The sequence below is a fragment of the Octodon degus genome, unplaced genomic scaffold, assembly GCF_000260255.1.
Source record: "Octodon degus isolate 3935 unplaced genomic scaffold, OctDeg1.0 scaffold00090, whole genome shotgun sequence".
Classification (NCBI taxonomy): Eukaryota; Metazoa; Chordata; class Mammalia; order Rodentia; family Octodontidae; genus Octodon; species Octodon degus.
Genome location: NW_004524666.1, coordinates 7107770 through 7122549, shown reverse-complemented (window position 1 = coordinate 7122549; position 14780 = coordinate 7107770). Strand labels below are relative to the sequence as shown.

At 42.5% G+C, this 14780-nt stretch overlaps 1 protein-coding gene across 1 annotated transcript in view; it reads left to right on the top strand.

The window, feature by feature from the left end:
- Sec63 (SEC63 homolog, protein translocation regulator) overlaps window positions 1-1959 on the top strand; it is a 63916-nt gene extending 61957 nt beyond the window's left edge. Inside the window, exon 21 of the mRNA XM_004637473.3 lies at window positions 903-1959. Coding sequence (XP_004637530.1) covers window positions 903-1046 — 144 coding nt within the window. The 3' untranslated portion in view covers window positions 1047-1959. The remainder of the gene's footprint in view (window positions 1-902) is intronic.
- Window positions 1960-14780: the final 12821 nt, after the last annotated feature.

Here is a 14780-nt window from a genome sequence, read left to right as displayed (position 1 = left end):
AAAAAACCACAGAGAAAACAAAAAGCACATAGATTTTTACCGCTGATTCTCTTGGAGCAGTTTATTTAAATAATATTTTTCTATTAACTATTTATTTACTTATTAGTTTTTAATCATCTTAGAACATAGACTTTCCATTGTCATTTGAAGCACAGTTCTGTAGATGTTTACCATTTCACTTGAGCTTTTTATAGAAGATGTTCTATTATGTTAGTGAGATTTTGCTAAAGTATTGTTTGACAGTAGAGAATAAGGGGAACCAGTGAAAGTGAACCTCTTTTCTCCCGTTAGAGTTCCATATTTCTTTTGTTTGCTATAGAATTTTACTTCCCAAGTCTAGAGGTTACAAAATGTCTCTTTGAAAGTCATACTTTCAGCAGAAGACTTCAGTTACGATTCTTTTTATTTTAGGGAAGGGACTACAGGGTGTTCAGGGTCTCACTACTAGATCAGACTTGTAGTGATCTGCCTGTTTACAGCCTTCCAGGAGCTGGGATTGCAGGCACACACCACCATGCCCAGTCTCAATTGCCGTCTCAAAGAGTGGGCTGGGGCCGGGGCTGGCACGGCAGGGGGGCGGGGGGGCTCTGTAATCTGCTGAGCTATTTGGCCAGCCCATTAGTTATAATTCTTGCTTAATCACAATTATATTAGTGTTTTGTGCTATGGAATTATATTCACAAATAGTATAAGCTGTATGAAGTTAGGATATCAAACTGTTAGAAACTTAACTACATTTATATGTTAGTTGATTTACTCATAGGATGAAGTGTTTATTCTAAATGAATGTGTTACATTTAGTTTTATCTATAAAAATACAAAAGAAAAGATTTTCTTTACTAGATTTGTATTCTGTATTGCTCCCTAAATATCTGATGTCTGTATTTAATTTTCCTTTATAGTTGGAAGTTCATGAGGCTAAGCCCGTGCCAGAAAATCACCCACAGTGGGATACAGCAATAGAGGGGGATGAAGATCAGGAAGACAGCGATGGCTTTGAAGATAGCTTTGAGGAAGAAGAGGAGGAAGAGGAGGAGGATGACTAAGCAGTACTGTGAGAAGACCACAGTGTTCGCACATTCTTGCAAATTTTTGTTGTTTTGGAGGTGTATAATAAACCAGAACCAGTGCAGAACTGACGTTGAGGGAGGTGTTAGTTTCTTTACTAGAAATGGGTGCATAAAATGGGCAGTTGGTTGTGCCTTGGTACAATCTGGAAAATACTGAAGGTTTGCTAAAGCCTTTCATGTATGGGACGGTGCATTTATTTCATCTGCAAATGATAATAAATTCTTTGTTATTAAAACTGTCCAGAAGTGTGGGCTATGTATCATCTGATCAGTTTATGGTCCCAGTAAAAGTTAAGGTACATGAGAAAAGTCTATAATTTTTCTTTGTTCAGCTTTAGTTTTCATAAATATGAAAGTATAGTAAAAATCACAATTGTGTTTTAAATAACATCTTGTTTTTAATCTCTTGATAGGCTCTGTTATCATTTATTGATACTTTGCAGGTGATGAAAGAGCGTCATACATGAATTCAAGACTTATTTTCACTTATGGTCATTAGTTGGCATTCTCTCACATTCCACATAATATAGAGGGATGCCTTTTGGGATTTTTCCTTTCTGAACTGCCCCACTGTCAGACAGATTATGAAAAATGACTTTTAATGGCTTAAAACAGTTGTAAGCTGCTCTCTTAGCCAGTCAGTGTGGGATCTTACTCTTTTGATAAGCTGTAGGTCTAAAGTGAATGTGGGACCACGTGCTCTGATATTGATGGTTTATGTTATTAAACCTTTTATAAAAGGTTCACTACAAAAGCTGAATACTCTTAGCTACTCTTTTAATCTACCTATCAGAAGCCTTTTAAGGAAAAGAAATACAACATTCAAAGGAGGCATTTTTTGTATTAATTTTGAACTCCTGTCAATAAAATAGAAGTTTGACTCATTTTACATTTGTAATTGTGTGTTTTTACGCCCAGGGAAAGGACATAAATAGGATCATCATTCCTTCTTTCATTTTTCATCTAATTTTGTACAGTGGTACCTTGGTTCATGAATGCAAATGGTTTGCAAAAGCAGAATCATTTGGCAGAGTTTTGTTTTGTTTGCAGACACTGCATCAGGTGACAAATATGACTTGTGGCTGTCTTTTCCAAAATCATTGAATAAATTAGTTCAAATACCAAAGCAACACTGTAGTACATAGTATACAGTAACTGCTCTTTGTATGCTGTAGGAAAATCTAGGAGTGAGGGGGTTTCTCCCCTCTTAGAACAACCAGAAGGGCACTACTTAATATAGAGAGTAGAATGGCATGCATGTTCAGTCACTGAGGCATGAGGAGTATTTTTATTATGAGCTAAGAAGGAAACATAAGATTGATTTGTAATGAACTTACCAAAATTTCCACTAACTTATGACCATGTTTCTTTAAAAGGTTGCTATTTTCCATGCAGAGTTACTATTGGTATTTTGTTATTACAGCTACTGGAAATAAAATTTGGAAATTACCAAAAATATTATTTTTTTCTGGTTCTAAATTTAGGGTATACTACTTCCTACCAGTGGTCAAAGATGTTTTAACATTAGAATTTTGATCTCTAGTTGTAAGAATGACTCTTGGCAAACAAATACATTGAGTATTTGTTTGATTTTTGCAGGGGGGGTGGGTTTGCATTTCAAATCAGGTTGTGCTATGAAGCTTCCAGTATCTGTCAAGGTATCCTAGTCATGTGAGTGTGACTGGGTGCAAGTTGATCTGCCAAATAAAAGAGAAGTTAGGGAAGTTGGGTGCCATAAGGTCAAGGAAGCTGAGCCAAGGAGACCCTGTGCAGTATTTGCATTTCCTAGCTTGAAGCATAGCTTTTTCTAGTGTCTATTTTGCTTTAAAGAATTTATACAAAGTTGATTGAAACAGCTGACTTCTGTCTAGTTTTAAGATGGCCTAGATGCTGGGGGAATAGCTCAGTGGAATAAGTGCTTGCCTGGCGAGCACAAGGTCCTGAGTTCGATCTCTGGTGCCACAAAAAAAAAAAAAAAAAAAAAAAAAAAAAAAAAAAAAAAAAAAGAAAAAGTCTAAGATGGCCTAGAAAGGAAAATTTCACAACCTAATAACTCACCACAGTTCTTAATAAACAACATCACCTCAACATTAGTAAGTTGTACTGTTTCCTTTACCCATTATGTGATGTGTATGAACATCCTTAGGCCAAAAAACCCCAAATTTCCTCTAGTGGCTACCTTAGGTATCCTCCTTCTGTACTGCAGAAGTGCAAGAACTTACATGGTTCTCATTTCTCTGCTAAGACACCAAACTCCACATCCCTTATTTTCTATGGAATGAGAGTAATAATTAACCCTGGTTTGCATATAATCTAATGGGAACAGTGAGGTTTCATTTTTCTATCAAAAAATTAGTGACATTTTGTCAACAGATGAGTGTATAGATAACATAGTGTGTATATATAGACAGTGAAATGGGTTATTTATGAATTTTTAAAATTGTGTAATAGTTCTTTAAATTGATTACCTATTGAAATATAGCCTTTCATGAGACTTTTGTTACCACAATTGAAAGCATAACAGGTGTGTTGTGTTTTCCATATGGAAATCTCAGTCTCAGAGTTAGATGTTCATGTCTAAATTTTTCTTAATATGTAAGTTTTTGTAATAGAATGAGAGTTTCTATATAGAAGAGTACATGTGCTCGGCTCCATCTCTCCCGCCTGGCGCTGCGCAGCTGGACCAATGAGCTGTGAGGCAGGAAGCAGGGTAAGGGGCCAGCAGCTGCTGTGGGCGTGGGGAGAGGGCCTTGAGGATGGGAAAGGGCTAAGCATGTTATTCTTGACCACAACCTTTGTTCACTTACTTGATTCAGCCAGTCCAACCCATATACTGGAGTTTTTTAAAGTAACAATTTCTTATTTTAAATGTAACTCAGTACCTTAATCTTTTAGCATTTGTTTGCCTTCACATTTACTAAGTTTCTGTGTGCACAACTCTGAGACTAGGAGGGCTGTAAAGATAAAACTCTTGTTAATAACTCTTAATCAAGCAGATATGTGGAAGTTTCTGTCCATTTGCATAGATTGGCAGCCATTATATGAGAAGCCCCGCATCTCTCTACTACTAGGCAGAGGGACATTTTAGGGACTTAGTATTTAGTTTACCCCCCCCCCACCACTTCAGATAGGAAAATCTTACTCTTCGTTATGCTTCTTTAACTCCTTTCCATATGTTCTGAGTCAACTCCATGAAATCCCTTTTTAGTCTGCCTTCAGGTGAAGTAAGTACTGGTGACCTAATGCGGCATCTTACTGTAGTAGTTAGTCCAAGTGTGTCTCAAGAAGTTAGCACCAAGCATCCTTATACATTTAAACCTAATGCTAGGGCTATATTGCAAAACTTAAAGATTTGATCTCATACATTTTCCTGTTCTGAGCTAAAAACCTAAATAACAGCAGTCATTGACATGCTTTAGGGCTGTGGATTCAGGTGGGGGTGTGTGCATCCCACTAGTATGCAGATGATCAAGCTGTTGAGAAAATGTTAAAATGATTATTTGTATTTGATCTCATCCTTTTAAATTTCTATTTTTATGTGTTTTATAATGTACATAATATATTGTACAATTGTACACTTATATAATTTATAAATAAATACATTTATTGGTGCGTTATATTTTTTCTGATTTGGGTACAATATCAAAAACATTTAAACACGAATGTACTCTGCTGGAGGCAAAGTTGACTTTCATTGTGACTACCAGCCTTGATGCCCCCAAGAGCAACTCCTGAGAGGAAGCTGGGCAAGTTTGCTGGTGTGGGTGGTAGGCGCCCATTGTCCATGGACTGGACCTGCGAGGGGCTGCTTGTTAGGTCTGTGAACAGAGGCTGTGACCCTCAGTGGGCTTTGAGTCAGTAGCTAGCTGCTGCAAGTTCAGGGTGTGAGGACTACTTGCCAGCACCTGCTTGTTCAGTGTTCGTCCATTAGCCTGGCGCAGAGAGGGAGGAGGCTGTGTTCCGCTGACATCTCTGCACATCTGATGCCTCCACCTTAAAACTTGGGGAAAACAGCATCGATGAACGCTATTGTAGAGTGAGCAGAGTAACTTCACTTATTTCACTGTATTTTCCGGTTTGGTTCCAGTAGAGGGCGTTAAGACTTATTTAAAGAATGGTTTAGTCTGAGGGACTAGTCTGCATCTTATAGAATTACCCCTCCCTGGGCTGGGGAGATAGCTCAATGGTTTAAGTGCCTGCGTAGGCGAGTGGAATGACCCGGGTTTGATCCCCGGCACTACATGCGTGCCAGCCCTGCCTCAGGCACACCACCAAGCCGGCCACCAAAACTGGTCGTGGTAGCACGCCTGTAATCCCAGCACTGGGGAGGCTGAAACAGGAGGATCGCTCTAAGTCTAAGCTGCATGGTGAGACCCTGTACCAAATACACAAAATTAAAAATTACAATTACTCCTCCCAATAATGCCTTTCTTACATGAGTCCTTTACTACAGTAAGTATACTTCTAAGTTTTCTGTCTGAAAACATTAAGTCCCTTTGCAACAAGATCTAGTAGATAATCTGTATAAGAGTAAGAAAAGTGAATGGTCAGGTCACAATTTTTTTCACTATTTCATTGTTCAGTGATCAGTGTGCACTGTAATACAAGCTGACGAGTTCATCTGCCACTGTCCTGTCCTGGACACAGAGGCTCTGCGCACCCACTGCTCTGTCATCCTGAGTCAGTGCGGTGGTGTGGGCTTGTGCCAGGAGATGCTGCCTCTGCAGTGGAGTCATTACAGCTGAGGAGCCGCAGGGGAAGCAATAAACCTGTTCAGTCTTCACTGTCGGCAGAGAACTTGACCCTCCAGGGAGGGAGACAGCCTGCCTTCCGAGGCTATTGGCTACACAAACGTGTTTGCTAAGGTAGTCTAGAGAATGGCTTCTGCAAAAGTGTATAGACAGGGGCGAAATTCAAAGAAGATGGTCTCTGCATGTGGAATTCACTATATAAAGGACCTCTTTTTACAAAGAGGCAGAATGCTGATTTCCAAAGGGGCCTGCTTACTGACAGGACCAGTGTGGCCATCTTGCTTGACAATAATACATGTCTAACAAATGTTTTCATGTCAAAGGTACTTTCATGTTACAACTCAAGGTAGTTCACTGACCTGTACATGTACTGAAAGACACCCAGAACCTTCCAAGTCAAATTCAGTAAAGGGAAAAATGTTATACCTATTGTATATTGTAACCATAAAGATTTTGATGATTGTCCTCTGCACCACAAAACTTACATCCTCTTAGTCAAACTCAGTGTTTGCTTCTAAAGAGTTCCTTGGACAATAGTTTTCATTCTTTTAGTAATGTCTATTTCCAAATATGCTGTCTGAGCCCAGGGAGCCATTAGACTGCCTTTGGTTGAAATAATTACAGGGCCTCAGACATTGTTCTTCCCCAGTTACTCTGGAGAAAGATTTGTTTTCATTTTTAACTATGAAGTCATTTAGGGATGATATAGCTGAGTAGAGAGGGTGGCTCAACTTGCAAATAGACATTTTGACCAAAAATACGGCATATAACTAAAATTCAGTGAGAGAATTTGACTATCCTGATGTTGAACCAGCTCAGGGGATCCCCAGGGAGACATCAAGGATTGGGGGACCCACAGCCTCCTCATTGGCATGCGTCAGTCTTTGTTAGATGAGTCTGCAGTCCTATCTGAAGTTGCTCCAGCTCTTTAGTTTCTTGATCTCTGCCACTTTCTTGGCACTCCAGTCACTCATTGCACTGTATGTCACTTTCCCAATTCCTCCAGAAGCTTCCTGTTCCCTGTGTAACATGATGGACAGGGGATGAGGGGTTTGAAGCTGTCTCATGCTGAAAGGACTCAAGGCAGCCCTTTTGGGACACTGGACACAGCCACTTCCCACAGCCAGCTCTTGCTCCAGAACCTCAATCACGGTTTCCCAAGATCAGGAGAAGTTGCCCCACCAACCCACCCCTCTCACAAAACACGGGTGGGGCCTATTATCATGGAAATTACAAGGATTAGTGTGATTATCAGCAAAGTGCTTTTGAGAAGGGGTAAACTGTCAGTGTTATGATCCGCAGCGTTACTTCTTTATACACTGAAAACCCCCACACCTTTCAAGTCTGCTGACTTAATGACAGGGTGTCTCACTAAATGTCAGGAGTGACACTTCAGGAACAGCACATTTCAGTTGAAGTTTGGCAATAATTGAATTTCGAGTAGAAATTTGAATGTTTTAGTATGTCACAGGGAATAATTTTGAGCCAATCTTTCATCCAAGCCCCTTCTTAGTGTAATAGGAGTGGAGGTGGCTGCAGGGATGGAGGCAAAACCCCTGGGAACTCCAGTCAGGAGCTGCTGCTGAGTGGCACGAATGTAGGAAGCTGATGGCATCGTGTGTGTAGGTGCTGAGTACTTGGGAGGCGCTTGCTTGGCAGTCTGGTGTGGAGACAGCTGCACCTGTCACACCATGCTGATGTGTGGGAGAGAGATGGACATGAGTCACCAGAGAATAGAGGTGACGTGTCACAGCTGGTCACCTTGAGCTGGGTCCCGAACTTCTGCATGGTGCTGTGTCCCAGTCCACGACTCTCCATCTTCCCAATGGGCATGCATGCACATACCCACACTCACAGCCCTCCAACAGCCAGAAGGATCCGGGGCTAGCATGAGTGTCTCCTGTGTCTAGCCTACCCCAGCCATGGAAGCTGTGGACAGTGGCCCGGCATCTCACCTGAGTCAGACTGTACTGCGTGCTGTGGGATCCTACTGTGCTCAGGGAAGATTCGAGTTGGATGAGTCCACAAGAATCTTCTCATTTTAGAGATTCACATATGTTACAGTCCTAGGTAATGTCTTGAGAGAAACAAATCCTCCCCAGCCTTGTATCTGGTTACCTGGACCTTAGGAGCCCAAGACAGAGACAGCCCGGGCACAGACAGCCCCACGGGCCTCCATGCTCCACTCAGTTTTTCTCTGGAGCTTCCACTTCACTTTCTCAACCTAGAGCATGCGACATGCTCTGCCAGACCTCTGCAGGCTTCTTCCCATCCCACACAGTTGTTCCTAGGAGAGTTTCTTTGCTCATATTCTCTACCACAGGTCTGGGGACTGAAACAGAAAAATGAGGCGAACTGCTCTGTGAGGAATGGTGTTCTAGAAATGACGGGTAGGCTTGAATTCAAGTGTACAAAAAAATCTTTTTTGCAGTGACCATCCAGTTATTAAAATGTAACCCAACAATGTATCAACATAGAATAACATAAAAACACTTGGGCTGTCTGCTGGGCCTGGCTACCAGCTGTGCAAGTTTCTTGCATACTGTTCTTTTCCCATCAGTGTGAGATTTCTGAAAGTACTGAAGTCTAATTCACTGTGTAGAACTTATTTTACTGCAAGGAAATTTGAACAGGTGTTCTGAACTAGTCCAATATTTGAAGGTTAGATTCCTCACATTGCACCAGTAAGCCTTTCCTTTTCAGCCCTAGCGTCGTCAATAACATTTTTTAGCACTTATTAACATGTGCATCCACTGTGGAAGAATTAGAAGACAAGGGCTTCATCACAGTTGTGTTTTAAATTTCACCTGTAGGGAGAGAAGTGTGCTGGGAAGTGCTACTACCCTGGGAGAAGGGAGGTTTTCTGTTTCAAAGATCAACTGGATATTTGTCCAGTGGTCTGCTATTTCTGCCTGGACAAAGTAACATAGCCCCGGGAGTCAGCTGGCTCCATGGGAATCTTTCCAGCCCACATTGTACAAATTGCCTAACACTTGTCAAGCTGAGGTTTCTGTCCCAGGGCTCCGGCTTGCCTCTGCTGCTGAGCAGGGTAGGGGGATCTACAGATGGGGGAGGGGTGCAGGGGAGAACCTGAGGTTCAGGTGTACCACACTAGTGTGTATGTCATGGCAGATTGTTGTGGAAAGAACTGATGGCCTTTTAAAATTTTTTTTTTTCAAATCTTAGAGAAACATTGAATGATAATAATTTTTGCTTTGAGGTATGATACCACTCTAGTATGACTTTGGACATCCATTTATCACAGAAAAATCAGCCACAAGTTAATATCCTGTGACCTTCTTACCTGCTCATTGTGCCAGAGTTCCCATGGCCAGAACACAACATCTTACACCTGTACCTTAAAGGGGTAGAGGTTGAATTTAGATCATGATTTCAGAGAACTCAGTCCACAGACAGCCAGCTGCAAGGCAGACGTCATGCTGGAAGGGCACAGCAGAATGAAGATGCTTCGCTCATCATGGCTGGGGAGAAGAACATGGGAACAGTGCCGAGAGGAAGGGTCCAGGAACATGATACATGGCATCTCTGACCCACCTAGACACACCCAGTGTGTGTTCTGTTAATCTCCTGAGCGATTCCCAAGCCTAAGTGACACATCCCACCCTTTGCCAGCTCGATACCTTAATGTATCTCCTTAAACCGTCCTTACTTCCCAAATAAGCACAAGATCATAATTCTACAGAGCATGATACAACTCTCATGTACTACTGAAAGTGCAAAACTTCTTTTCCTAAATCTCAACAGTTTTAGCCTCTTTCAAAAGCCCAAGTCTAAGTCTCTTCAGAGACTCAAGGTTAACTCTTAGATATGAAACTCTACAAAAATTAAATGACATAATTCCAAGGTACAATGCCACAGGGAAAACATTCCCATTCCAAAAGGGAGGAATGGGAGATAAAAATTAATAGAACCAGAGCAAAATTGGAACCCTGTGGGTTTCTTCTGACATCCTGGGTATACGAATCCTACCACCGAAGGGTGGCCCCACTCCTATGGCACGTTGATCACAGCCCACACACCCTCTCTTGGGCTAGTTCTTTTCTCAGCAGGCCATTCCATATTCATGGCAGCTAGAAAACAGAGCAGAGGAACTGTACAAGAAGGAAAGGGGCCCTATAGTGCCCATGGTGGTCTCTGCCCCATCCAAACACTCAGGAATGTCTGATTTACTTCACCTGACATTATAGCCTCAAGGTGCATGCATTTTCCTACAAATGACTCAAGTTTATCTTTTTATGGCATAATATTACTCTATTGTGTATAAAAAAAGATTTTTTGTTGCATAAATAAAACCCATTTTAAAATTCATATGAGGGGCTGGGGAGATGGCTCAGTAGAATAAGCACTTGCCTGGCAAGCGCAAGGGCCCAAGTTCAATCCCCAGTTCTGGGAAAAAAAAAATCATATGAAACTTCAAGGGACCCTTCAGTAACCAAAATAATCTTGAAAAAAAGAATAAAATAGGAGAATCCATAAATTCTGACCTCAGGACTGACCAGATAGCCCAGCAGATTAAAGCAGGGTTTGATCCCCAGGCCTGCTGTGCTGGCCTGACCCCAGGGAGTGCTGAGACTCAACTGAGACTGGGTGTGGTGGTACACACCTATAATCCCAACTCTTGAGAGGCTGTAAACAGGTGGATCATTATGAGTCTGATCTAATAGTGAGACCCTGAACACCCTTTAGACCCTTCCCTAAAATACAGAAATAAAATAAATCCTGACCTCAAAGCTTACTCCAGAGAGATAGTAATCAATACTGTGGCAGTGACACAGAGACAGACATCCAGATCAGCAGAATACAATAGACAGCCCAGAAATAAACCCTTGCAGGTACGGTCCAATGATTTTAAACAAAGGTGTCAAAACCATCCAATAGCAGGGCTGGGGAGATAGCTCAGTAGAATAAGTGCTTTCCTGGTAAGCACAAGGTCCTGAGTTCAATCCCTGGTATCACAAAAACAAAACAAAAATCCAATAGCAGAAGAACAGTGTTTCCAACAAATGGTGCTAGGAAAATCTATATACTCACAGAAAATGAAAAGAATGAGTTAGACCTTAAATTCACTCCAGACACAAATATTATACAAATTATTATACAAAGATTATACTAAAAATGATCAAAGACCTAAATGTAAGACTCCAAGCCATAAAAACTCTTGAGGGAAAATAGGGGCAATATTTATGACGTTTGATTTGGTAATTATTTCTTACACATGACACCAAAGGCACAGAGGTCACATGTAAGAAAAAATGGGCACTGCAATAAAAAACAGACAACTTGGACTTCATGACAATTACAGTGTGTCATGAACCAAGAGGTACCATCGACAGAGTAAAAAGGCAATGCACAACTTGGCAGAAAATATTTGCAAGTCACATATATGATGTGAGATTAATAGCAAGGGCCCAGCAAGAGCCTCTAAAGCTCACTAGGAGAATACCACATGATTCAGAAATGGGCAAAAGGCATGAACAGACGTTTCTCCAAAATTTGTGCATAAATATCCAATAAACAGATTAAAGGATGTTCAGTATCACTAACCATTATGGAAGTAAAAATTAAAACTACAGTGAGATGCTAGTTCACACCCAATAGGTGGCTTCCATAAAAAAAAAAAAATGAGTTACTAAAAATATGGAGAAATGGGAACCCTCTGTATATGGGCAGGATTAGCTGCTGTGGGAAACCAGCAGTTGCTTAAGAAAGTTAAACAGAGAATTATCATCCAATCCAGAGTTTTTACTTGTGGATGTATACCCACTAGAACTGGGGTCTCAGAGAGATTCATCCATGCACATTCAGAACAGCATGATTTACAGCCAGGCATGGTAGTGCAGGCCTGTAATCCTAGCACTTCAGATGCTGAGCCACGAGGATCACCACCAGCTTGAGGTCACCTTGGTCTACACAGTGAGTTCAAAGCCAGCCTGGACTATGTAACAAGACCCTGTCTCAAATAAGTAAATAAGTAAATAAATACTCTATACCATACCATACCATACCATACCATACCATACCATACCATACCATACCATACCATACCATACCAACAGCTTTACCTACAGCAGCTAACCTGTGGAAGCAACCCAAGTATCCATGAGTGCATGGATAAAGCAAAATGTGGTATATGGAAAGGAAAGGAAAGAATTCGGACATATCCTAAACCACTGATGAACTTTGTAGATGTTATGCTAACTGTCATGCTAAGCGATAGTAGTGAGTCACAAAGACAAATGCTCCCTAGTTTCACTTCTCTGAGGTACACTGAGCACTCCCAATTACAAGGGCAAAGCAGAGCGGTGCTTCTTGGAGCTTGGAGGAGAGGCAAGTGCAGAGCTCTTGTTTACTGGGTTTCAGTTTCATAAGATGAAGTAGGTGGTGGTGGTGGCTGTACAACTCAGAGTGCACTTAATACCACTGAAATATATTTTTAAATGATTAAGATGGTAAGTTTTATGTTATGTGTTTTACCAGAATAAAAAATGGGGAGAAGAAAGAATGGGAATTAGACGGCATAGGATTGGGAGATGGGGACTCCAGAACAGCGTTGTCTGAGAGCAGACATACACCGGCGAGGTAGTCAGCAAGCTGCTGCTGCGAAACCCGAAGCGCGGGAGGAAAGATGGGCAATAGCAATAGCGTACGGATTTGGCGAAGAGGCCGATACGTTGCCGCGTCCCTTGTCTTGCACATCAATTAATTCCAGGTCTCAGAAATCCAAATTTGAAAGGTGAAACAATAAAAATACTTGGATATACTAGAGCAGAATACATTCATGACCTCGGGGTAGGAAAAGATTTCTTAAACAGAGTATAAAGGGTCTTTCCAAGATGGAAAAATATTGATAAATTGAATTATATTCAAATGAAGACCTTCTGTTTTTCAAAGACACAATGAAGAGACATGAAAGGCAAGCCACAGAGTGGGAGAAAATACTTACCATGCACGGAATTGGTGAAGGACTTGCCTGCACACTAAACAGGCTACAAACTGGGAAGAAAAACAGATGGAGAACAACAGGAAAATGACGCGCAGACTTGAAGGGCACTTCCCACCGTGCACGGGGTCTCAGAGGCAGATCTTGAGAGGGAGTCAGAGGTACAAGATGTTAGGAACAAGGCGCTTACTGTGAACAAAAGGGGGAGGAAGCCGCAGGGCCGACAGGAGAGGGGCGGGACTCAAGTGGGTCCCAGCCTGGCAGACCTGGAAAGGAGCTCGGGCAGCTTCGTCGCCTGTGTGTCTGTCCCATGTCAAAGGAAGAGGCAGTGCCTCTGTCCTATTTTTCAGTCAAAGCTAGGGCTACGCAGAAGAGCCCTGAGTGACCGCGGACAGGGTAGTTCTGTGCAGTGGACCACCCGCCCCACAGCTGGGCAGCTGCTGGTCCCGGGCTTGGTCCCCAGGTCCCGATTCTGGTGGCCGCTTCTGGATCGAGTGAGCCGCCTCTCCCGCTGTGGCCACCAGGGGGCGCGAGTCGACCGTGCTGGGATCCGGGACGTCAGCCCGCAGCGCTGGAGCGCTGCGGCCGGCTGAGCGGTGGGGCGGGAGCGCCGCTGTGAGCTCCTGGCTCTGCCGCCAGGTGCTAGGGCTTCTCACCAGAGCAGGGGGCAAATGCAACCCACAGTCCTGGAAACAGAATCTTCGTTAGACCGCCCCTCCTTCACCCACCTGGGCTCCGCCTGGGGCTGGCTTTGCCGCCCGGAGCAGGGTTGCTAGATAGAGTGCACACAGAAAAGGAGGTCCAGTTAAATTTGAGTTTCAGGTAAACAAACTATTTTCTTTAAGTACACCCCATAAAATATACTATATTTTTTACTTCTACCCCCCTATCTTGTTTTATCTGAAATTTAAATTTGACTTGGTGTGCTATATTATTCCTAGAAACTTAACCAGCCAAACATGAATTTAAGTGGAGGGGAAGGCTTGGGGGAAAATACAGAAACATGCGAAGCCTTCCTAGAGTTGTTTAAAAGCACCCATGCTCTGTTCTGTTTTAGGTAAACTCAAGAGCAACCTTGTTTAGGACATTTTCCCTCAAGCCATTCATACATAGACGTGGACTTTGCTTCTACTACATTTAGCGTTGGGGCCAAAGGCTCAACCTTATAAAGGAGAAATCCTTCCAATCTTCCTAATTTCACTGCTTGCCCTTGTTGCACTCATTCCTCTCCTCTCACTGTGGAAGCCCACTGGAGACAGGACTCAGGTGTAGACTCACTGCCCCAGGGTCCTGACCTGCCTAGGTCTTAGAGGACAGGAGGGCCAATCAGATTAGAATGCTGGAGCTAGGTTGACAAAGTGCCACACGCTGGATGCCTGAACCAGGAGAAATTCACGGGTTCAGCTTCCTGGAGGCTGAGACTGAAATCAAGGCGCTGTTCAGGTTGGATTCTTCTGAGGAGAGTGAGTGAACAATCTGTTCCAGGCCTCCAGCATTGGCTTTAGATGCCTGTCTTCTCTCGGTGTCACTTCTCATTGTCCTGTCTATGTGCATATATTTCTGTGTCCAAGTTTCTCTTTCTTCCATAAGGCTATCAGTCCACCCTAATGATTTCACTTTAATGCTTAGTTTTGTAAAAAATCTTAAGACCTACGGCCAAATAAGGTCATATTCTGAGGTATGGGGGGGTGAGGAATTCAGAGTATATTATTATTATTATTATTATTATTATTATTATTGTATTTGGTACAGGGTCTCACTACACAGCTCAGACTCGTACTGATCCTGTTTTCAACCTCCCTAGCACTGGAATTACAGGCATGCACCACCAGTCTCTGTGGCTGGCTCAGAATGTTCAGGGCTGGCCAGCACAGCCTGTGATGTCGGGGATCGAACCCCAGTCCCTGTGCTTGTTTAAACAGGTGCTTAGTCTACTCAGTTATCTAGCTGACCCCAAAGTATCTTTTTTCCAAGTGGACACAGTTAAATCATAACACC